This window comes from Caretta caretta, chromosome 8, assembly GCF_965140235.1.
Source record: "Caretta caretta isolate rCarCar2 chromosome 8, rCarCar1.hap1, whole genome shotgun sequence".
Taxonomy (NCBI): Eukaryota; Metazoa; Chordata; order Testudines; family Cheloniidae; genus Caretta; species Caretta caretta.
In genome coordinates this window covers 96,234,343-96,259,656 of record NC_134213.1, presented here as the reverse complement: position 1 = coordinate 96,259,656, position 25,314 = coordinate 96,234,343, and the positions used below count along the sequence as shown (strand labels likewise).

The 25,314-nt window shown below is 46.0% G+C and overlaps 2 protein-coding genes across 6 annotated transcripts in view; one reads left to right on the top strand and one right to left on the bottom strand.

Annotated features, from left to right (window-relative positions):
* The window catches only part of ACOT11 (acyl-CoA thioesterase 11), an 88,273-nt gene extending 82,014 nt beyond the window's left edge, over positions 1–6,259 (top strand). For all 5 annotated transcript variants that reach the window (XM_048861677.2, XM_048861678.2, XM_048861674.2 and 2 more), the window contains 3 exons: positions 1,816–1,947; positions 3,783–3,909; positions 5,120–6,259. In XM_048861677.2, the coding sequence (XP_048717634.1) occupies positions 1,816–1,947; positions 3,783–3,909; positions 5,120–5,275 (415 nt within the window). In that variant the 3' untranslated portion in view covers positions 5,276–6,259. The remainder of the gene's footprint in view (positions 1–1,815; positions 1,948–3,782; positions 3,910–5,119) is intronic.
* Positions 6,260–6,808: 549 nt separating this feature from the next.
* FAM151A (family with sequence similarity 151 member A) lies at positions 6,809–24,221 on the bottom strand. Its single transcript, XM_048862376.2, has 10 exons — positions 24,162–24,221; positions 23,401–23,539; positions 22,551–22,799; positions 16,947–17,093; positions 14,981–15,133; positions 14,498–14,657; positions 12,560–12,784; positions 11,465–11,604; positions 9,702–9,845; positions 6,809–8,269 (listed from the first exon to the last, which is right to left on the bottom strand). The coding sequence occupies exons 1-10, from the start codon at positions 24,219–24,221 to the stop codon at positions 7,602–7,604; spliced, it is 2,085 nt and encodes a 694-aa protein (XP_048718333.2). The 3' UTR covers positions 6,809–7,601.
* Between the last annotated feature and the right edge of the window lie 1,093 nt (positions 24,222–25,314).

The window sequence follows — 25,314 nt, the reverse complement described above, 5'->3', positions numbered from 1 at the left end:
GAGCATCCATCACAGAGGGCACCTCTATAAGGGCTCCTCCTTCTTCCAGTACTACAGCCTCGGGTGGGTGATCTGTCCTATTGTTCATTTGCACTGAATCCAGGACTTCTCCGCTCCCAGGAGCAGCCTGTGAAGTTTAAGGAGCTGTAACTTATTTTCCCAGGGACTGTCAGCTCCAAGAGGGCGGGGTGCGTGTGCGTATCAGTGGGAGCGTTCTGGACTTTTAGTCCGTTTTACTGCTGGGTTGAATGAGCTACAAGGAGGTGAAATGACTTTCCCAGGTCACACAGTGAGCCGGTGATCTTTGTGGCTCTGATCCCAGCCACGAACCTCGTGTCCTCCACCAAAACCAAAACATCCCAGTGAAAGGCTCAGAAACAACCTCTAATTTCAGGCCAATCCCATCCTTCAAAGATAAACAAAACCAGACCGAGAAGGTACAGGAGGTGTCATGTCACGATACGTGAAAAGGATTTGCATCCTACTTGACAATACAATTGAAACGTTTGGGGTTTCAGAAGAAGCTGAAGAACTCGGGGCCTGATCCAAAGCTTGTTGACAGTAGTGGGGTTTGGCTCAGCCTCTTGCCAAGGGAGAGCCAAGTATGAACTTCCACAGAAGGCAACAGATATTTAGCCTAAGTAAGGATTTCGGGATGTGACTAAAAGAGAATTGTTTGGAGCAATTAATTTTGTTAAGAAAATGCTGTACTACAGGTAGTCAAATAGAGTCAGATTTCCAAAGTGGCAGGTAGGCGCCCAGGGGGATTTTCATGACCTGCATCTTTAGGTGCTTAGATGTGTTTAAAAATCTGGCCTGTAGTCCCTGGGAAAGCTGATATATCTGGGAAGGTGGCTCTGATTCAGTGGAGAAAGCTTTTTTTTTTTTTTTTCCTGATCCCTATGACTGATTGTAAGTTTGTCCTAACTGGCTTTTGTTTGGCTGTTATTTCTCTGGCTTTGAACTGCTTCTATCTGCAGTCTCTGGGTTACTGCTGAGTAACACCATATGGTTAGGGCTCTACCAAATTCATGGCCCATTTCGCAGCCAAGGGGGTTTAAAATTAGTCAGTTTCAGGTTTTCAGATATTTCCATCTAGAATATTACAGAATTGTAACTGAGGGGGTCCTGACCCAAAAGGTGGTCAGAGTGGGAGGGTCACAAGGCTACTGTAGGGGGGGTCATGGGGTCACCACCCTTACCCCTGCCCTACAACTGGCAGGGGCGCTGCCTTCAGAGCTGGAAGGCTGCTGGCCAGGTGCCCAGCTCTAAAACCAACACCACTGCCAGCAGCAGCACAGAAGTGAGGGTCAAGTTACCATAGGCCTGGTTTTTCTGTCTGCTTCTTGTCTGAGTGGGGGGCCTGACAGCTGGAGCCACAGCTGCCTGCATGGAGAGGTGACAACAGCTGGAGCTACTGGCTCCCCGCATAGGGGTGGGCGTAATAACAGCTGGAGCCATGGAGAGGCTGGGGTGGTTCCCTGAGGTGGGTCTGACCTGCCCTGGGAGCAGTCTTTGCAGGGGAAGAGGATGTTTGGGCCATCCCCGTCCCTGGCTGGGACTAGCAGCTGGACCATGCACAGGGTAGGAGCCCCTGGCTGGACACCAGCTTTCTTGGGGGAGATCAGATTTCACGGTCGGATGCATTTTTCACAGCCGTGAATTTGGTAGGGCCCTGCGTACGATGGAACACTCTTGAGAGAGAGGGAGGACATCTTTTAAGGGAAGGTGTCTGGTGTCCTGGTGCTGGGAAGATGACATCATCTTGGAAGACAGCCTGAATCCTTTCCGGAATGTCCTTTTGCCTCTTTCCAGGAGCGCTGAGCTCGTGCAGCAAGTTGATGAAGACGACATGATCTACCACGTGCTTAGTCAGACTGTTAGTCAAGAAAAGAAGTCTCAGGACTTCGTCATCCTGGCGTCACGAAGAAAACCTTGTGATGAAGGGTACGTAAATTCGCAGGGCTCCAGTGACATGCTGGGTCTAGCGGGCTTACCCTGTGCAGTGCTCAGCGTTCTTCACTCGCTGGCAGTCAGTGCCCAGAACAGGGACAGCAGTGGTGGGACTAGCCCATGGGGCTGGAAACGTCTAGTGTTTGGTCAGCGTGGTGGTAGCTTTTAGAGCTGCAAAGTCTGTGCTTAGTATTAGCTTAGTATTTACGCTCTCTAAAATCCCCACAGATGGTGCTTTCTCTCCTGTTCAAATGTGTCTGGGCTGTCTTTCAGTGCCCGTGGTAGACAAGTGCAGTGTATTGGTCAGTTGCTGGAACCCCATACTTAAACCAACCATCTTGCAAGGGCTGTGCGTCATTGGACTTATGACCTACTGAAGAAAGGATCATTTTCATGGCAAATATTTACAATGAGCCAGTGAGTGAAAAAATACTTTACCATGAAAATAGTTAATTCATAGCCTCATCTCTGTGGATCCGAAAACATCACACAGAGGAGTGATTGGCACTGGTACACAACTTCCTTTTCACTGCACAATTGGCTGCAAGAGGGATCTAAAGTAACTTGTTGCATATAGAATATGGGTGTGTTTCAATATGTAGCTTTTTGTATTGCAGATAAGATCTAGATTGATACAGAGCACTCTAGATTGCTTGGTAAGCTGTGTGTAAGCAAGTATGGATTTCAGTATGGCTAAATGTAAGCTCGTACAGCTAGGAAAAAAGAATGTCAGCCTACTTACAGAAATGGGGGACTCTCTCCTGGGAAGCAGTGACTGTGAAAACGACTGGGATCCTGGGGGACAATCAGCTGAACATGCGTCCCCATGTTGTGGCCAAAAGGGCTGGTGTGATCCTTGGCTCTTTTAATAAAGAGACTATCAAATGGGAGTAGGCAGGGTTTATTACCTCTGTATTTGGCACTGGTGCGACTGCTACTAGAATCCTGTGCCCCATTCTGGGGCCCACGAGTCCAGAAGGAGTTTGTATTGGAGATGGTTCTGAGAAGAACCACAAAATGATTCAGGGTCTGGACATCATGCCTTCGGGCGAAAGACTCGGGGAACCCATTCCAGTTACCCCTTCCTAGAGAAGGGTGAGCATAGGCATGCCGTTTAGGAGATGAATACTTGTCACATGCTGTTCCTGACTATTCTCACCCTAGCCTTCTTTTTAGCCCAGTTCTTTGGCTGGGAATTTCAGAGGAGTCTCAAGGAGACTGAATTTCAGTAGGAGTTGGGTGCCTGACTCCCTTAGGCTCCTGAAAATCCGAGTCTCCAGTCCCTTGGCACCAAGTGGAATGGGAGCTCTTGCTCTGACTGCAATGTATTTGCCTTAGTGTGCCTGGGGAAGGGATACCTTACCTGCTTTCGGTACCCAATATGATAAAAACACAGGGGACACTGAAGTCACAGTGATGAGATTTGTAGATAGAGACCAGATCACAGCCAGCTTCCCTCCCGCCCACCCCACCTTCTGTCCTCATTGTTTTCAGTTGATTCCATTTTTTTTTTTTTTTTTTTAAAAATCACTCCAAGATATCTTGGATGTTACTTATTTTGAAGTCAATACAAGAAGAAATGCAGAAGCAGAAGGTGGACTGTGACCGTGTAGTGCTGTGTTTCCACGCATGAATCTCTAGGCAGAGGTCATTTCCATTCTGTCACTGAGCATGTGTTGGGCCAGCAGTTGTGGGGCAGTTCTGCCATCTGCATTTCCTGGCATTGATCTGAGCAGGGTTAACTCGAGAGTTGGCATAAAATCCTGCTCCTCTCTCACCTTTTCAATACACTTGTGAACCGCTCCTAAGCGGGCTTCCTTCTCTTACAGTGACCCATATGTCGTCGCGTTCAGGTCGGTCACGCTGCCCACCCATCCACCCAACCCTGAGTACACCCGAGGGGAGACGATGTGTTCTGGCTTCTGTATTTGGCAGGAGACAGCTGAGCTAACCAAGGTGAGGCTTTTGGCTCTCTCCGCTATCTCAGGATAGCTGTGTCCCCCAGCGACAATCACTGTGGCCTTTACCTGTGTTCCATAACCAAGAGCTCGTGCATGCCGACCTGTGGTTGGCACTAGTGTGCTTTAGTTCAGCTCCCCAGTGCCCAGTTCAGAGGGGGAAAAACAGAAGGGCCTGCAAGTCTGGTGCTGCACATCCCTGTCTGTGCTGGGTTGGGGATTTGGGGGAATTTCTGGAGTCCTTCAATTTTCAAGCCCCTCCCTTTTTAAAAAAAAACAAAACAAAAACCTCTCCCCATCCCCCCCCCCCCCAACACTCTTACTGTCACATAACACCTCACCTTCATGTGCACACATTTTGTCCACATTGCTCAGGTGGATAAATTATGCTACCCCCATTTTACAGGTGGGGAAACCGAGGCACAGCATGATTCCATGACTTGTTCACGGGGACAGAGGAAGCATTGAATTGAAAATGGATCCCAGATTTTCTGATTCCCAGCCCTGTCCCAATAACCCTCCCTTGCCAAAGGGCTGCATGTCCCAGGCTGTCCCCTGCCGAGTGGATGCACCAGTGTGGTCTGAGTGTGAACTCAAGTCACTTTGACAAGAGGAAATGTTAATACTACGGACAGTTCAAGTAATGGAGGCCTAACAGTTGAACTGCATTTCAACTACTGTAGTCTGGACTGAAAGGTTTTTTCAAATTCTAAAAACCTTTTCAAAATGTCCCCTTTCCATGCTATCAGAACAGTCTGGGCCACCGTATTTGTGTCCAACCCCAACTTTTCCAAGCCCTCGTGTGCTGGCTTTGCTTTGAGCACTAAGGCTGGAATTCACCCTTGCCCACACAAAGCCAGAGGGATTGGTGGGAACTAAGTGAGAAGCTGGGTATTCATTGCCCCCAGGCCGCAGAGGAACCTTTCCACAGCTGCTATTCCAAGTTATGGGCTGGGATAGTGGCTACTACCCTTCTGCACCCAAGGGGGGTTCACAGCCACTGGATCAGAGGAACTGGCAGTTCTATGGTCTGTACATCCCCAAACCTCTCCGCTATTCAGAGCCACTGGGGAGAGAGCCCCTGCTGAACCATGGGAAGAGGAAGTCAGTACCTATGCTGCTGCTGTACTTATTAGAAAATGACTTATGTAGGTTTCCACCTGTGGATGTCCCCATAGCTGTCTTAATGAATGTGTTGTGGATTTCAGGTGTCCTATTACAACCAGGCTGCTCCAGGATACCTAGCTTACGTCACAACTAACATTGCAGGACTGTCCTCGGACTTCTATGTTACCTTCAAAGCCTGTGAGAGATTCCTGCAGAAGAACAAGGATGAGATCGCAGTCGGGCTTCAGAATCTGTAACTGTTGGCCCTTTTTGCACAGTGCTGTGTGATTATCTTGTACATATTGAAGCGACTGGTCTGTGTAGGTGAGAGCACATGGAGAGTAATTACTTAGATAATGTTAGTGGCATTGCTAGGAGCACAATGACTTGAAATCATCTATTGTAGCATGACTAAAATCCGCTCTTCTCTCTAGTGTGCTTGATGATGGTGAGAAATGTAATGGCTGGAGCCAATCTACCTAATCAGGGAGAGGGATTATTAAGGCCAAACTCTGTGGCAACTATTATGGTTTATCTGAGTGCAAAATTTGGCCTGGGGTGGGATGGAGAGAGAGGTCCACGTGGTTCCTACATGGCCAGTGTTTCATTGTGAAGTCAGTCAGCTCATTCTAAGGTCTAGGGCTAGAGCAGCGTGTAATCTGCTTAAAAAGCACTAGCCTTATTTTATTTGTATTCCGTCTTGTAACCTCATGTTCAGGAATTGACTTTCTGACAGCATCACCCGCACTTGAACCTTTGTACAAAAGTAAAGGTTACTAAATGGATTATTTTTTTCACCAGTTCTTGTAATCCAATGGAGGAACTGTCCATCTTTTAATCCAATGAAGTAAATCAGGACAGGATTTGGGTGGGGGAGAAGGCCAGCCTGGTCTCCTGTAACACAGTACTGTTGGATTTGACACACTAGGCATTATGATGCAGGATACCTCATTGATGTGCTGCAATTCCATGTTCTGTCTTTCACACACCATAAAAAGAATGGGAGTGGTAATAAAGAAGCCCCATTCACCTTCTGACCTCAGGAGTTCGTCTCGCCGGGTTTTCTTTAGTTACTGAGTATTTTTCTTGATCAGCCCCAGAGTAAGGGAAATTGAACTGTTTTCTGTGGGAAATTGATTCTTCTTGTTTAAGAATTTTTAAACCTGCACTGCTGCTGTCTGAAGGATTTTCTCCCCCTTTGTTGGTAAATAAAGCACAACTATGGGGATGGATTTCCAGTCTTCCTGCTTTTTGAGCCTTTATTCTGTGATGTTCAACTGTGCAACTCAAATATCTGATTAAAATATTAGTCATCCCAGCCAGGCATCTCCTGGATTCGTGGCTGAGTTCTAGATCTCTTCAGACAGGCTCAAGACTTCTTGCTGCTGACTACAGCCATAGGTGTGTATGGAGAAGTGACCATTAAAGCACACCCAAAAATACACTGTGCCCGCACTCTTGATACATGCGCTTTTCTGAAAGGTATTGGCAGATCCTAGCTGGGAAGAAGAAATATGCCCCTCTTCCCACCACTTCTTTACTTTTGTCGTGGAGGTTGATCACAAACTATACAGCGCCAGTGAAACTGGTGTGGGAGCGAGCTGAACGCTGACGAGCTAGAGTCTGTGCTTATCTCCTGGGGGTTACCTGAAGCAAACCACTGTAAAGAAAATGTCCCCCCAAGGCGAAAGGGGGAGAAACTGGGCTATGTGGAGAGTTCCACCTTAGCAATAACTAGCCGTAGATAAAAACCCCACAACCAAACTGTGTCCAGAAAACAGGCCTCCAGCTCAAGCAGATGAAATTACATTTATTTAAAACAATTATTTGTCTGACAGCAGCTCCTAGAGGTTACACCTACCTGCAGAAAGACAGTCCTTGCCCCCAAGAGTTTACAATCTGCTCAAACGGACAAAAGATAGGAGAGAGGAAATCCCATCTCCATTTTACAGATGGGGAAAACGGAGACACCAAGATTAAGGACTGATTTTTTTTTTTTTTCAAAAGGGCTCGGTACGTTGGGTGCTTAATCTCAAAAATCTAGTCAGAAGTATCCCACTGGGAGCGGTGGGGTTTTGAGCTTCTTTTGATAATCTAGCCCCATCGGATTTGCTCGGGATGACAGTGTGTGTGGTGGTAGAGCCAGGATTTGAGTCTAAGTGCACTGCTTTAACCACAAACCATCCTTCCTTAAAGAGAGAAGCCCGTCCCTTCCGCCTCGCCCGGTCAGTGTGTGAACTACTGAACAGGCTGACATTACAAACCAAAAGGGGATCTGTTTGGGAGACGTGTTCAAAGCAAAAAGGACAACCAAATAAATTAAACTCTACTTAGAGAATAGTTCTAATGCCCAGTCCCCCAAGTGCAGGAGTCAGTGACAGACCTGCCACTACTGTGATTGCCAGAGTAAGAAGTTGGTTTGAAAACACAGTGATCACAGAATATCGGGGTTGGAAGGGACCTCAGGAGGTCATCTAGTCCAACCCCCTGCTCAAAGCAGGACCAATCCCCAATTTTGCCCCAGATCCCTAAATGGCCCCCTCACAACCCTGGGTTTAGCAGGCCAACGTTCAAACCACTGAGCTATCCCTCCCCGACATCCACCATCAAAGCATTTCTGCATTGTCTTGGTATGTTATAATAGACCCCCTTCTGTGTATGTGTTCGGATAGACCAGAGTCCTGGGAAGCCACCACAGTAGCTACCCTCTGTGTAACTGTGTTGCACAGTGATGGTGTAGCTGGGTGAAATCTCCAACAGCTTTGTAGTTGCCAGCCATGATCTACTCAGTGCCATAGCCTCCAGCTGAAATGACACTTGTTGCCAGAGATCCTTACAGAGTGTGAGCATATCTTCTACCAATGGGCCAGTGTAACCAGCAGTTAGCACTTCCCTGGGCCAGCCAGGGGCTATGGTAACATATGGGAAAATGGTGTTGATGGCTGTTAAGAATTCTTCACCTTGCATGTATCCCGGTGTCTCAAAGCTTCCAAAGGAGAGAGCCATGCTTATCCAGATGGGGTTCCATAAGAGATTCTGGGCATATAGCTTACTAAGGAGCTCAAGAGTAGGGCGAAGTGCTCCAGGTTCTGTTATGTTCAGGAATATCCCCCAAGGATTGAGATGTCTGTATACTGTAACTAGACACTGTTCCAGGGGGAGGCCTGCTGATGGATACAGTGCAACGGGAATGAGATTTCCACTGGTGCTGTTCTGTAATGCAATGTCCAAGGCAATCATGCCCCTCTTTTCTGGAGAACAAAGGAAAGGGAGATAGTACATAACAGCCTGAGCCTCAGTGATCCCTTTAACGTAGCGATGTATTTGTTATGTGTAATTAGCACTAAGATTTAAAGGGAGGAAAGGAGCTACACGGCTCCATTATATGTGTTTGGGTAGAAACCATTCAACCGCTAATTTTCATTGGACTATATGATATTTAATATACAACAATGATAGATACTGATTGTCTGTATAATTGATTCAAAGTGTATTCTTAACTGCAGACAACAAGCGCTTTCACTGTTCTGTGCATCATCCACCAGTTCCTAGTGTATCTCTCCAGATAGTTAATTGGGGATGGGGAAAATAATTGATTCATATCTGGTAGCATAGTGAGATCCACAGTAGGGTAAGAGGTAATCTTCCACCTTTTGGCCTTTCGACCAGTAGCATTCGGGAATCTTAATCCTGCTTCTAACCTAACCCAGGATTGTTCCTCATATAGATTCTTCATTGCCTGAAACAGCCTGGTTTTATATTACTCCAGCAATGGGTCTTCTCCTACTGCTTTCATAGACTATTTCATAGATAGGGCCCTACCAAATTCACCGACATGAAAAACACGTCAGGACCCGTGAAATCTGGTTTCCCCCCATGAAATCTGGTCTTTTGTGCTTTTACCTTATACTATACAGATTTCATGGAGAGACCAGCGTTTCTCAAATTGGAGGTCCTGACCCAAAAGGGAGTTGCAGGGGAGTCACAATATTACCACCCTTATTTGTGCGTTGCCTTCAGAGCTGGGTGGCCAGAGAGCGGCGGCTGCTGGCCGGGTGCCCAGCTCTGAAGGCAGCGCCCTGCCAGGGGCAGTAAGGTTAGCAGTACTGAAACCCCCTACAATAACCTTGTGACACCCTCCCCCCAACTCCTTTTTGGGTCAGGATCCCTACAATTACAACACGGTAAAATTTCACATTTAAAAGTCTGAAATCATGAAATTTATAATTTAAAAAATCATATGACGGTGAAATTGACGAAAATGGACCATGAATTTGGTAGGGTCCTATTCATAGATCTTAGTGTTGGTACTTTTCTCCTGATAGTCAGTTTAAATGTGCTTTTGCTCAGTTTAATCCCATTTATATCCCCTTGTTTCACCCTGTCTCCTTTCACTGTTCTCATTATTGTGGTGTTTTTTGCAACATGTTCTGCAGGCTTTGTTCTAGGAGATGCATAGACTACTCCTGTCATCCATTCCTAAGCTCTCAATTACCTAACCTGCCTCACTGCTGTCTGTAAATTGGGTTTATAGGCCACCAGAAAGTTCACTGGGACTTACTGACCCTAGTCTGAGAACTAAAGCCTGAGCTGCAACTCTTAGGAACTGCCAAGTCTGTGACAACTTATGAAAACCCCTCCAGTTCTGTTAGATCGGTACATGGGGAAAGATGTGTTACTCACCTTTAAGAATTGACAGTGTTTCCAGCCTGTTCTCATAGTGATCCATCCCATACCACTCTATCCATAGTTCATCGGAGTCTGCTGGGTGAAAGTAATCTAGCAAATTGCCTCCAGGATAATAGAATCTCTTTCTTGTTGAATTCACTGTTGGGTTGAGAGGAGGGGGAAAATGCTGAGTAAAATCATTCCCCTTCAGAGTACCGTGTGCGCTTTTGTCTTTAGGGCTAGGGCTACAGTAGGATACAATGTAGGAGCCATAACTTGCCATCATGACAGCTGTACCAACTATGGTAACAGTTGAGACTGTCGTGTAGACCATATTTACCACTTTGTCATCTGACCCTGCTCAAACTAGATCACAGCATAGAATTTCACATATAGTTAAACACTGCTTAGTCCCTTGACCTAGCTTGAATGTGTTCCCAATAAGCAGCAATTTAGCTAATAGTCTTAAGTAGTACACATGATCATTAAGCTAAGTTGGGTCTCTGGAATAGAGCCAATAAAACCCCATCTTGACTAAGTGGAGTACAGCTGTTTATCCTTCTTGTACCAGAGGGGAAGCAAGTACACTTCTGAAAAAAGGGTGCCTACTAGTTCGGGAGGCGGTAGGGGAAGGTAGAGAGACTCATTGCTCCCAAACTGAAAGGGTCAGCCTCAAATTCTGCCAATCCCATGTGTTGTGCAGAGGGACCTGAGAGCAGAGCTTGGGACCAATACTTCCTGACTGTACAGGATGAGTAACCTGCAAAAGGCAGGGGAGAAAATGGATGATTGTCTCTCTAATGATTCCTTGTTTGTTTCTTCGATGTATAATGGAAACCTTGAATTTACTTTTTAATTCTTCTATTTTAATTTTATGACTTTAGAAATGTAGGTCTTCTCTACCTTGGAAGTACCCAGAGATCTAATGAAATCATGACATCACAAAAGACTAGCTTAGGAGCTATTGAAGGAGGAATACATTTTTTTTTTAGCCCAGACTGTTTAAAACTCTGGGAATTTGTTTTGGTTAACACCTACTTAACTCTAATGGGTAATGGATGCTTGGGAGAAAGGATGTCTTTGTTCTAGATTCAACACCTGTGCCTTTTCAGTCAGTGTGTGCCATCAGTCAGCTATCCTTTATGGCCCCAACAAGTCTTCCAGCAACACTAACTGGAAACCAGACTTACGATATCTTCGAGGTAAAACAACTAGCAGAAGAAACCTTTAAACAATCTTTCAGGCCTCCTGTGTATCAAAAAAGGGGAAAAAAGAGCACAACCCCTTTCTTTAAAACAAAGAAACTTTGTTACAGGTCCCAGAGCAAGTGCCTATTTACAGTATATAGCACCCTCACTGCATAAGTGCACATCAAAATATAGCCAGGACATTTTTTCTGCCTTTCATAATTGTTCTTTCAAGTGGGCTCAAGTTAGCTGCTAGCAAAGGCGCACTTGGACGGTCTCACCACCGTGGGTCTGAGCCCCTTTGAAATTGGTGTAGCTTTAGGAGGCAGTGTGGCCTTGGGGACAGGACAATGGAAGGGGAGTCAGTAGCCCTGGCTTCTATTCCCAGCTCTGCCACTGAGCTGCTGTCACCTTACACAAGTCACTTCACCTCTCTGAGCCTCAGTTTCTTCTCACACCCTTTGTCTTGTCTATTTAGATAAGCTTTTTTGGAGCGGGGACTGTCTCCTCCTATGTGTATGTACAGCACCTAGCACAGTGGGGTCCCAATCTCATTTGGTGCCTCTGGGCGCTACTGTAATACAAACATACATGCTGCTTCCTTGAACTGAGACAGAACAGGATTGTAAATGTCGTAATAGATTTGTTCAGCACGGCTATTATCCCGGATGAACAGGAGATCTTCCACTGTGATTGGATCCATCTTCCCCTGCCACAGAGTCAGGCTATACCTGTGGAGAAGAGAGAGCATTGAGCTGGCCTGGGATTCTCGCAGGTTCTCTGGCTGGCTTTTCAATAGTTGGAGGTACAGTTGTCTAATTAGCCATTGCTAGTTTGGTCCCTTTCAAATGGAAGTTTTTAGTTCTGAAAATAAGTGATGCTCTGTAGGATTAGGGATCTGGAAAGATGACACTGTCCAGCACCCTGAGCAGCTCTCTTTTAATGAGAGACACTGTAGAAGGGTTGTTTATTTGCAAGTGTCTGACTATAGAAAGGTTTCTGTGACATGGGAATAATTTGTACTTAGCGGCCCGACCACTTGGAGCTGCAGTGTAGGCAAGGTGCTGGTGGCCGGTACTGTTCTTTAAGTCAGTGGTTCTCAACTAGGGGTATGTGGACCCTTGGGGGTACTCAGAGGTCTTCTAGGGCATACTCAACTCATCTAGATCAGTGTTTCTCAACCTGGGGCTTGCAGCCCCAAGCGTGGTCATGGGATGGGTTTAGGGGGGTCACAGATGCAGGGCTGGCATTAGGAGGTGGCAAGCAAGGCAATTGGCCGGGGACCCATGCCATAGGGTCCCCCCATGAAACTTAGTTACATGCTCCAGGCCTGGACAGCAGGGCTTGGGCTTCAGACCCGGCTCACCAGTGGAAAAACAGGCTCAAGCATCACAGGGAAATGGAAGTACAGTACTTATATTCCAATGGATTTATTTTATAATTCTATGGTAAAAATGAGAAAGTCAGCAATTTTTCAGTAATCGTGGGCTGTGACACTCTTTTGAATTTTATTTCTGACTTTGTTGGCAAGTAGTTATTGAGTTAGGTGATACTGGGGGTACTCAAGACAAATCAGACTCCTGAAAGGGGTCCAGTCATCTGGAAAAGTTGAGAACCACTGGTTTAAGTGGTTTAGTTAATCCTGCTCAAAGGATTAAAGATGAACTTGTGTGGTTAACTCCTTACCTATCCGACTGAGCCAGCAGCCAGCTGAAATGGGGCCAAGCCAATCTCAACAGGACGGCCCTGGCAGGGAAGGTGACCCTTTGGGGCAGCGTCCCCGCAATGCTGTGCATCTCTTGAATCATTTTCTGAGTGTAGGTTTTGTTGGGGAACAGAAATGAATAGAGGGTCGTCCACCCTAGAGAGAGTGTGCAGTTTGGGTACTTCTCCTGGACGAGTGAGAGGAATCTAAAGGAACCACGTACAGAGCAACAGTTACTGTTAAGACCTGCAAGCAAGAAGCCAGTAAACAACAACTTTATTAAACCTACAAACTTGTGAACAACACACCAGATGGCACTCCTTTTATATCTACTGTACTACACACACTGATTTTTATAGGCAACTCTCGGAACCCTTCCAACAGCAAGAACCCCCCCCCCCCCCCTTGGGAAACAGGTGAGAGTCTGGGCAGACCACAGTAGAAACTCATCACGGTGATGCATATTGACTGGGAAATTTGCTGTGGACAGGTAGGTTTTTATTGTAGCTCAACGCTAACCCATTAGACCCTTGGCTTGCTCCTCATATGAAGCAGAACTGGCCTCTCTATTGATTCACATAGGACTGCAAATGGTGCTGAGTGAAAATACCTGTCTGGTGACAGAATCCTGAATAAAAAGAGGAACTTTACCCCAGTCCATGCTTGGATTGCCATGTATTTTGAGCAATGCAGTAAAAGATGTAGTAATTTGGAAAAACTGTACAAAAATATAGAGTCTAGGTGTTGGTGAACCTCAGAAAGTTTGGACTTTGGGCTGGGCTATCCATTCCAGCTAATTTTTTCTTTTTTTAAAAAAAGACTATGGCGTTTTGAAATCCTGGGTTAAAATGCCAGAGGTTGATTTAATTGTATAGAAAATTGTATAGAAAATAGAAACTCTGTAGGTTTTCAGAGTAATTTCTGTAGAACCCCATTGGTTTGATTCCTATTAAACTGTACAGGATTTTTTTTCCTTACGAGAGGAAAAAGTTCAGAGCGGAGTTTAAAAGTCCATTCTGTTGCTCCTACTTTAACTCCCTTTCCGGTGGTGTGTGTGTGTTCCAAAATAGTCTGAGATAAATTTGGGATGGAAACCCCAGATTTTCAGTGTTAACTCTGTAACTCCTGGCTTTTTTGTGGGCTTAAAGATGTAGCTTTTAATTTTTTAAATACAGTCTGAGAGCTCCTATTAATAACAGTATGTGCCCTGAGAAATTTGAGCAGATCACTTTAAACCAACAGAATTCAAAAATCAGTTTCTCCTTTTATTTACCATAGAGGAGAATGAGAGCAGGAGACCTCCAAGATACAACTCTCATGAGTCACCGTGGTGGTGTCCCCAGATCAGAATTTATAAATTTTCAAGGGTTTAGATTTTTTGATGAAAAGTCAAAATTCTCCATGGGAAGCTGTTTTAGTTTAAAAACACAATTTTCTGTCAAACAGTTTCAATGGAAAATTTTTGCATAGACCTGGCTAACAGTGTTACCAGCTGTTACAGGGTAACCAAGGATTATTAAACTCAAGACTCCAGCAGGCAACTGGAGGAGGGAGTGATTTCTGGAATCTAAATATGTTCTCCGGGGGCTTGATCCAAAGCCTATTGAAAGCCCCCCCCACATGTGAATAGCCACTGGATTAGGCACTCAGTGACCTGGGATCTTAAATGGTTGGTTGTCTTCTTCTTCTTTCCTATATAAACTTTTTTTTGCCCATCTTTGTCAGCTCTTTAACCAAACTTCATTCTTGGCGCTTCTTGGGGTCACAGATTTCTTACTGCAGTAGACGACTGTTGCTAGTGTATAACAGCGTATTTTGTTCCAAAGCTATGGAAGTGGTCAGTACATCCTGGGATATAAGTAACTGAAAAGTGCAAAATAAGCCATGAAAGTGATTTAAGAAAAATGCATTTTACTCACAAACTTGCGTTAATTGCAATGTTTATGGGGACATTGGGACCCATTAGAATATCTGCGTTCAACCAGAGAGGTCTATTGAGCTTCACTTCCGAGGATTTCTTTAGTAAAATATTCAGAGATGGGCCAACTGCCTTGATGCTTTTGAAATCCAGCTTGATACCTGTCCGAGAAAGAATCCATTGAGAAATTCCATTTGTATTTGATAATAGCAGCTGGCCAATTATGCACAAATGTAAATAGGAGGCCTGTTTCTACAGCACCACAGGGTCCTGGTCCAGGACTAGGGATCCTTGGCACTATGGTTGTACAAATAATTGATGATGATGATATCTTTAACATTGCCTATTGCTAGTCCCCAGCACTGCCCCATCGTTCCCTGCCAAATGGGGTGTGAAGAGCATGCTTCTGAATTCCGTATGTTCATAGACCACTCAGGGCAAAGGGTTACATCAGCTTGTTTAAAGGCATAGCACTTTAGATTACCTTTGCTAGATGAGTTAAGGACGACATCCAGCCATTCCTGAAGAGTGTTGTCACTGTAAGTAGCGGGGGGATGGGCCATGATGGGCTTGTCGGTCTCATTAGGAGTGTTATGTCCTTCTACGTTGACATCTGCTTCCAGGATCATAACATCACCTGTGTGCGCAATGAATTCACAGTATGAATCCTTGACTGGAGTCTGTGTATGTAAAAAGAAAAGGAGTACTTGTGGCACCTTAGAGACTAACCAATTTATTTGAGCATGAGCTTTCGGTCACGAAAGCTCATGCTCAAATAAATTGGTTAGTCTCTAAGGTGCCACAAGTACTCCTTTTCTTTTTGCGAATACAGACTAACACGGCTGTTCCTCTGAAACCTGTGTATGTAAATTACACCCTCCACACTTGTCAGTGTCTTCACAACATATGAAGGCAGCTCCCTATGGGCTCAATCCTGCAAGGTGCTGCACACTCTGTTCACTACCCAGCAAAGCATTTAAGCATGTGCATAGTCATACTGAAGTTGATGAATTACTCAGGTGCTTAAAGTTAAGCATGTGCTTAAGTGCTTTGCTAGATAGGGGCCACAATGCTCAGCTCTTGGAGGCTCAAGCCCTGTGTCTCTCACAGATACATATGTGATGTTTCCTGCCTCTGCTAGACCAAGGAGCCGCAATGTCTTTCTTTAAGTGGGATGGTCACCTATAAGGCAGCCAGCAGCTTCACCAGTTCCAGGATAATAATTTCTGCTCTGATCATAAATATGGCCAGGGAAAGGAGGAGCCCCTATGATCCATTAAATGATTAGAGAGATGATAACAAAAGGCCTGATCCAATGCCCCTTAAAGTCAATGGGAGTCTTTCCATTAATTTAACTGGGCTTCAGATCAGGCCACAAATCCCCCCTCTCTTCCAGCTGTAAGTAGTCCCTGGCCATTCCAGGTGAGTGATACCAGACTGGAAAGTTTCAGTTTTTCTTTCTGGAATGGTTCCAAATGCTCTGTGATGAACCTGAGTTAGCAGATAAACCCCTAATCTGTGATTTATCTCTCAAGGTTGGAAAAAGCTGATTTTTTTGGTACTGTCTTGCATCACTATGGAGCTTTCTGTACTTTCCTCTTGTACGTTATCACCACAAGATAAAACTGCTTCAGGTGAATGTAGCACGAAACATTCAACTTTTACAGACTAGCTTTATCTCATGAAGCTATAAGCAAGCCCGGCTTATCACTTCAGGTCAGCCCTCCTTTCAGCATATCCGGGATTTCTGCTGCTTGATTCAGTGTGTGGAATGATGTTCTCATCTGAACACTAAACTTGAGCAGCCCTCTTCTCTTCCTTAAGTATTCTACTTTTTACTATTACAAAGCCCAGTTTCAATCCATTAGTTTTATCTTAAATGTGGGATAAGCCCCTCAGCATTGTCTTCTGGGTAGGAAATATCTTTTTTGCCCCAATCAGATAAATTGATAAATGAATCACTCAACAAATGCTCAGTTGCCACTATTTTGATCAAATCATTCCAACATTGAATATTCTCAGTGTTTGCCGGAGCTCCCTACGTTGCGTGCTGGCAACTAACTCTCCTGAGTGAAATCCTGGCCCCACTGAAGTCAACCAGGAGTTTTGCTATTGACATCAGTGGAACCAGGATTTGACCCTATGGCTTTCTAATATCATGTAATTAGAAACAAAAAGGACAGGGACCTAGGATTCGCCAGACTGGGAGAGACCACTGAATCACATAGTCTGGCATCCTGCTTTTGGCCATGCTTCAAAGGAAGGAAAACTCCCCACTAAATATGTAGTCAATTGTTCAGTGCTGTACCCAGTGAGAAAGGAGGGGAAAAATTCCTTTCTGCATCCTGCAGATGATCTGATTACACCCTGAAGTGTGAGACCCTGCTCCCCTTGCTATCTTAGCTTTCCTAGCTACACAGGTTATTACAGATGGAAAAAATATATTTTACTCTTCAAGGCATCCGCCAGCTCGCTCTTTTTGTTTGCAGAATGGTACCAGGTGACCAGCAATCCATCCTTCCTGTCAATGCTCCCCAGATTTAGCAGGTATTCTAACAGGTCTCCGTCTGTCTCAAAGGCTGGTTTGGGTGCAGAGTCTGAAATACCAAGGAAGATTCGAAATAAGTAATTTTTAGGGCTGTTGATTAATCGCAGTTAACGGACGTGATTAAAAAAAAATCAATCGCAATTAAAAAAAATTGTGATTAATCCCACTTTTAAACAATAGAATACCAATTGACATTTATTTTTGGATGTTTTTCTACATTTTCAATTATATTGATTTCAATTGCAACACAATACAAAGTGTACAGTGCTCACTTTGTATTATTTTTATTACAAATATTTGCACTGTGAAAATAAAAGAAATAGTGTTTTTCAATTCACCTCATACAAGTACCATAATGCAATCTCTTTATCGTGAAAGTGCAATTTACAAATGTAGATTTTTTTTGTTACATAACTGCACTCAAAATCAAAACAATGTAAAACTTTAGAGCCTGCAAGTCCATTTAGTCTTACTTCTTGTTCAACCAATTGCTAAGACAAACAAGTTTGTTTACATTTCAGGAGATAATGCTGCCCACTTCTTATTTATAATCTCACCTGAAAGTGAGAACGGGCATTCGCATGGCACTTTTGTAGCCAGCATTGCAAGGTATTTACGTTCCAGATATGCTAAACATTCTTATGTCCCTTTGAGCTTCGGCCACCATTCCAGAGGACATGCTTCCATGCTGATGATGATTGTTTTTAAAAAAAAAAAAAAAAAAAGTTAATTAAATTTGTGACTGAACTCCTTGTGGGGGAGAATTGTATGTCTCCTTCTTTGTTTTACCCGCATTCTGCCATATATTTCATGTTATGGCAGTCTTGGATGATGACCCAGCATATATTGTTCATTTTAAAAACACTTTCACAGTAGATCTGACAAAGCGCAAAGAAGGTATCAATGTGAGAGTTCTAAGGATAGCTACAGCACTTGACCCAAGGTTTAAGAATCTGAAGTGCCTTCCAAAATCTGAGAGGGATGACGTGTGGCGCATGCTTTCAGAAGTCTTAAAAGAGCACCACTCCGATATGGAAACTACAGAACCCGAACAACCAAAAAAGAAAATCAACCTTCTGCTGGTGGCATCTGACTCAGATGATGAAAATGAACATACGTTGCTCCACTCCGCTTTGGCTTGTTATCGAGCAGAACCCGCCATCAGCATGGATGCATGTCCCCTGGAATGGTGGTTGAAGCATGAAGGGACATATGACTCTTTAGTGCAGCTGTCACATAAATATCTTGCGATGCCCGCTACAGCAGTGCCATGTAAATGCCTGTTCTCACTTTCAGGTGATATTGTGAACAAGAAGCGGGTTGCATTATCTCCTATAAATGTAAACAAACTTGTTTTCGAGTGATTGGCTGAACAAGAAGTAGAACTGAGTGGACTTTTACATTATTTAATTTTTAATGCAGTTTTTTTTGTACATAATTCTGCATTTGTAAGTTCAACTTTCATGATAAAGAGATTGTGTAACGCACACACTGCCTCAGTGTGGTGTCCTGTCCCATCCGCGAGCACTTAGAGATATAAATGAGTCTGCTCTACAGCCTTCGCTAACAGACCGTTGGCTTTTAGTTCATGCGGTAGAGACTCAAGCATTTAGCTCCTGAGGTTCCCCGCTTCCATCCTGCCCGTCGCCGACGGGTGTCTGTCGGCGTTCCAAGAGCATTACTGTGGTGTTATTAGGTGAACTGAAAAATACTGTTTCTTGTTTTACAGTGCAAATATTTGTGATCAAAAATAAGTATCAAGTGGGCAGTGTACACTTTGCATTCTGTGTTGTAACTGAAATCAGCATATTTGAAAATGTAGAAAACATCCCAAAATATTTAAATAAATGGTATTCTATTCTTGTTTTAAAAAGTGCAATTAATCGTGCGATTTAATTGCAATTAATTTTGGGAACCAAATGGGAAACTAACCCAAGCAATAGCTGGGTTTTGAAGAGGTGGGACCTGAAGGGAAGTAATAGGAGAACTGCCTGACTGCTCCCAAATGTTTATGGCCACACAGAAGAAACAGTACTACAGACTATGTCCTATCGTTTTGCTGATTTCAGTGGAAAGCGGCAGCACAACGGGGGTGGGGAAAGGGTTACACCTGTTGCCTAAGCAGACTTTTTGGCTGGGTCACAATGGAGTTAGTGCCAAGAGTGACTGTAAATTGTGAGGAACCGTCCTGTGACTCCTAGTTCTTACTGCAGGTGCGAACACAGTGAGCGTCTTAGCACAGATGAACATGAACGGGGCTGGTCAGATGACCATGCATTTTTGATCTCCTTATGCATAACAATGTAGACACTGATCCCTGCAAAGGCAGTGGTTAAAAATCTAATTAAAAAACGCCTTGCTCTGTATAGTCTCCCAGTTCTAAACATTATGTCAGTAACAGACTGTTACAACTCAGGCAGACAAACAAAATATAAATCCCCTCTCCAGGCTGACAAATTGTATATTAAGTTTAGCTTAATGCAGTTTGAAAGGACAGCTCTCCCACCTATAAAGTCAGTGTTTACACAACCTTAGGATGGCATTTATATTATCATTGCAGTGTCACTTCTGGGGAAGCTCTCCTTACATATCCTTTCTGCAGACAGACTCCAGGTACCCCATTTATTTTTAACAAATGAAGCCTGTTCCTCCACAATGAATGGTGTAAGATATTCTCCCTGATCCACAAAGCTATCACACAATCATCATTACATCTATCACACCTTAGTGTCTTCTCTTGCCCCCCCCCCCACTCCCCTTTCAGCACAGCTGGTTCCCATCCAGTTTGTTTCTGCTTCTTTTTCCCGTGCAAATAATTTAGCCACTTGCCCCAAATGCACCCTTGGGAGCCAATCAGCCAGAATCTAAGGTCAAGAAGCATTTACCGGTTTGGCTTTGTACCTTGGGGGGGATTCCTGTTAATGGTCAGACACACAGCCGGAGCGATGCAGGTAGAAATCACCGCCACAACACAGACCCCAATCACTGTAGCTCCTGTCACTCCAATGGAAGGACAGCTTCTCTGACTGGAAACCATGACAGTCCTCTGGGTGCACCCACTCTTGGGCAGCTGAGTTATGAAATTCCAGCTTCCTTCAAAAGAAAACTGAGCATAGGAGAGCCGGCTGGCTGAGGCTGGGGACTTTTGTAACGATTAAACTTGCCGAAGGCTGACACTGCCTAAATCTCAAACACGCTCCAAAGGCAGGAGCTGATACGTACGTTGGCCTGATTCTTGGACAGCTTCTTTCTAACAGCTCTGCTTTGGAGGGCTCCACATCTACCACCCAGCACTGCCTTTGGGGACTGTACCACAGGGAGGCCTTTATGGAACTGCCTCTACGTAGGCGTCAGCCCCTCCTTCCTTCAGCTGTCATGTAGGCACGGCTGGATTTTAAGGGCCAAGTTCCATTCCCTCGCTCTCTCTAAGGAAAGAGTCTCTCCCTCCCTCTGGGAGCTGATCTGTTAATGTCACGCCTTCGGTTTCCTGAGCCAGCACGAGACAAGTGCTCAACTAAGGTTACTTTGGGAGAATGCTAGGACGTGGCCAGTGCAGGCTGAGAACAGGGCACCTGCGGGTTTGAAAAGAACAAGTATAAAGCCACCTGGCTGGGATCCCTGCCTGACGGCATTGAGACTAATGCAGCCAGTCACTACAGTAACCTGAACAGCTTAGCTTAAGGTTACAGTTTGAAACACACAGAAATCAGGAACCTTATCTCACCACACTGCACACAGCAGTGTCAATTTTGACCTCAGATACTTCTGTGAAAACCTCACTGAAGTTAATCAGATGTGCGTTTTCCCCTCAGGGCAGGATGGGGCCCACAGCACACCGATGTTGGCCCATGTAAGTCCACTGAAGTCAGGTGGAGCTGGGTTGATTTTCACTGGCTGAGGAACTGGCCAGTTATATTTAACAGTGTAACTAGGAACCTACCCTACACCCTGCATGCATTAATGGTGCGAATTAATCCCTCTGTGAGAACCTTATTCTTGATTTAAAAACCAAAGAACTACACCAGACTGACAGATGCAAACCTCTGAGTAACTAACCCACCGCTACAAATGTAATCCCTGTATCTGTATGAGGTGCGGACAGGAGATGGGGACTTCACAGGCTTTGGACAGTCCCCAAGTTTCTGTTTTCTGGGCTAGTTTCCCGGTGCTGCTGGTAGGCCCCCGACGCTGCCCCGCTTGGTGTGCTGAAGATTCACGCTGCTTGGCGGTGCCTCCCGTGAGACACGGGGTTAACCACACTAAGGCCATGGCTACCACGCAAGACCTCACAAATAATTCAAACTCACACACGCAAACAAATTTTAAAACAATAACTAAAAACTTTATGTAAGGATTTGATTAAAGAGACCTGGACAATGCAAATATTAAATGATTAAAATGCTTAGAGAGATTTAATAATGCTGTTTAATTACTAAAGGCTACACTGATACGAAGTCAGGTGATCACACATCTCCCCAGTGCTCCTAAACAGTAGAGTCTCCCCGCTCTCTGTTCCCATGGCTCAGGTACCTGGGTGTTGCACATAGAGACATGTTGCAGGCCTGTAAGGAGATGGTGTTAGAAACACACTTCACTACACTGGGAACTGGCAATGCAGGGCTTGACGATTCAGGTAGCTGAAAGCCCTTTTGCACATGCAATGTGCATTAATGGTGAGACATTAAACCCTACCTATCTAACTCTAACACAGGGGACTCACTCAGGGTCCTTTTCTGGCTGAGCACGCAGGAGACTCATGCAGGCAAGCAGGTCCTCCCTGGGGATTGCTGGAGAGGGACTAACTGCCCACTCCCTCCTGGAACAGTTTTTAAAGCTTGGAACCCCTGGGTTCAGTTGTAGTTAGGTCTCTGGAGCCCAAATCCCAGCTCTGGTGTGGGCTGGCTGCAGGGCGGGCAGGCTGCAGATGGTGGCAGGAGGAGAACTAGACTGTCTCGGCCTTTTGCAGGCAGGCTAGGGGAAGAAGGAGCAGATTGTCTTCTCCTGAGGCTTTGCTGTAGGCCGAGGTTACAGACTGGCCAGTTGCTGGGCCTGGAAGTGCTGTCGAGGGAGGAGGGTTTCCAGGGTGACTGGGGGGTTGCATCCCCCTCCTGCTGCCTGGGAAGTCAACAGTGTAGGACTCTTGTTGGGGACCCCATGGAGGCCTAAAAGGTGAGTTTCTTCTCTTGGGGCACAGCCCCCTCACTAAGAGGGTGTGTGTGTGTGTTTGGGGGAAAGGGGGCTACATCCTTAATCTTGATGCCGTCATCAAGACTTAGACTCTAACTGTTCAAAAGTCCAAAGTGTCCAATGTCCAAAACTGCAAGGTCTGCAAGTCACTTATCTAAACAGTGCTATCTGGTTACACATAATTCCTGCTTAACCACATCATAACGTTTATCTTCTACTTTATATAGTATGAACCTTCACAGGGAACACACGAGACAGCATCTGACAAAATTAGCCAGAGCTGATATGAACCTTTGCACCACACTCAACAGAAACTCACCAGGCACTGCAGGGGAATCGTAGGTGAGATGGCACACAGGCTTTATCAGTCTCTGAGGCCTTGCTTCCTCTGAAAATCCTTCTTCTGTGTTTGCTGTAGTCTTCACGACTTTAGGGGTAAAGTCAGGTGGTTGTGTGACTTGAGGAACTGTGCTAGCATCTGTAATCTCACTTTCTTGTGCTCTACGTTCTTCTACCGTGCCTTTCTGTTGGAGCTGCGCTCCAGGACCGGGTACGGTGACCGCTTTCTCTGCAGCAGAAGAAGGGTGCCTGTCAAATATAGGGGTATCAAAAAGCATTGGTGATGGATAAACACACTGTGTCTCATCATCTGAGGCCGACTTGCACTCTTCCTCTAGAGGAGCAAGATTACTTCCTTCAGATGACTTGGGTTCCTGATTTCTAGTCACTGGGTGAATCACAGGGGGTTTCACTGTGGATGCTTCAAGAAAATGAACTAACTGTCCTATTGGCAGAAGCTGGTTTCTGTGCAAAACTTTTATGTTGCTTGGTCCACTTTCTCACTTCAAGTGGTACACTGGAATGTCTGGTAGCTTTTGAACTATGATGTACGGGTCAGACCTCTAATGGCTGCTGAAACTGGGCTCCCCAGGGATACTGAGATTTTTGTACGAGTCCATGGTCTTCAGGTAGCAAATCCTGTTCAATTATTTGTCTGTCGTATCTGTACTTATTACTGGAGTTCTCTTTCTCTGCAGCATTCCTTGGTAACTTGTAGGCCGCACTCAGTTGTTCTTTAAGCTGTGTTACATATTGCATGTAGACTTCTTGACTGGCGCCATCTGGAGATACTCCAAAGCACATATCCACAGGCAGACGAGCTTCCCTACCAAGCATTAGGTAGTCGGGTGAGAATCTGGTAGACTCATTCTCGGTGAAGTTGTAAGCATGCACAAGATGACTTATGTGCTGACTCCGATGGGGCTTTTGAGCAGGATCAAGCTCCTGCTGACGGTCACCCTGCAGAAGCTACGGCACGGAGTGGGAGTTCTTAACACCTACAACCTGCAGCAATTTCCTTCATTAAACTATTCTTGACGTCTCTGCCTTGGCCAGACTGTAGTCGTGCAGGCAGGCCATAATAATGGAAATGCTGTTCCCAGAGTACCTTTGCCATGTTGGTCCTTAGTCAGGAAAACTTGTGCCTAGTGAGTGAAGTGTTCCGTGATGATCAATACATTGGTGGTGTTGCTCTGATTCAAGAGATAAAAAGTCCACAAAGACCAGATCCATGAGCCCTTTACTTGTGCTGGGAACTAACTCAGCTGAGTGTTTGGGCGATGTCTTCCTGGCAATGCAGAGAACAGTTTTTGGAGTATTGTTCAACCGTGCAGAGTCTGGTTCTCACAAAGTCTGTAGTTCTGTAGGGTGTGGGCTCTGGGGTGGGGCTGAGGATGAGGGCTTGGGGTGCAGGAGGGGGTTCCGGGCTGGGGCAGGGGGTTGGGGAGCGGGAGGGGGTGCGGGCTCAGGGCTGGGGCAGTGGGCTGGGGTGCGGACTCTGGGAGGGAGTTAGGGTGTGGGAGGGGTTCCATCCTGGGGCAGAGGTTTGGGGTGCGGCGGGGGGGGTGGGCTCCCAGTCGGCAGCGTTTACCTTAGGTGGCTCCCGGTCGGCGATGCAGCAAGTAAGGCGAGCTCCCTGCCTGCCTGCCATGGCTCCGCGCTGCTCCTGGAAGTGACTGCCATGTCCGGCCCGTAGGCAGAGGGGCCAGGGGCCTCTGTGTGGTGCCTGTGTCCTCAGGCGCCACCCCCGCAGCTCCCATTGGCCCAGCTGCAGAGCCAGCACGGAGGGGGCGGGGGCAGTGAGTGGAGCGTCCCTGATTGCCCCTCTGCCTAGAGGCCGCAGGGACATGTTGCTACTTCCAGGAGCTGCGCGGAGCCAGGGCAGGCAGGGAGCCTGCCTTAGCCCTGCTGCGCCGCCGATCGGACTTTCAACAGCCTGGTCAGCAGCGCTGAGCAGAGCCGCCCGAGTCCCTTTTCGACCGGCCATTCTGGTTGAAAACCAGATGCTTGGCAACCCTAACCTGGCACCGCAAATGCGGTGCCCTCCTCCGCAAGCACGTCCCCGGCACTACGGACGCAGTGCCCTCCTCCCCTCGCACGTCCCCGGCACCACGGACGCAGTGCCCTCCTCCCCTCGCACGTCCCCGGCACTACAGAGAGGGTGCGCGCCTTCCCGAGCACGTCCCCAGCACTACACACACACACTGCAACTTTTAACTCCGCCCAACATTCACCAGTAGCCCAGTTGTCGTATGTAATTAGATTTCAGGCTTATTCAAACTCCACACCAAAGGGCTCCCAGCCAAGGCTGTAGGCATCCTTGACATACATTAAGACACAAGATTGTAGGAGATAGACAATAAAAGTTCACCAGAGTGGTAGCATTTCTTCCTCCCACCCTACTACACAGCATTTGTGCACCAGTCTTGTGACACGTAGCCCTTTTAAAAAGCCCCCTGGCGCTTTTCCACTAGACAGAAAGGCCACCTTCCAGTGATGCCCATCCAAGCACATGGGCTATGCAACATGCCCAGACGGTCAGCAGAATCAGGCTATTTCAGGCCTTGGGAGGCAGCGTAGCCCAAAGGAAATGGGCCCTATGACAAATGCTCTGCCAGCAGGTCCTTCCAAAGAGTGGCTAATTCAAGATCCTCTGCTAATCACAGCGGTGGCGGTATGGCCTGGGGAGAAACAGTCTCTTAAGCGAGCAGGTCCCAAGCTGTTTAGGGCCTTAGGCCAAAACT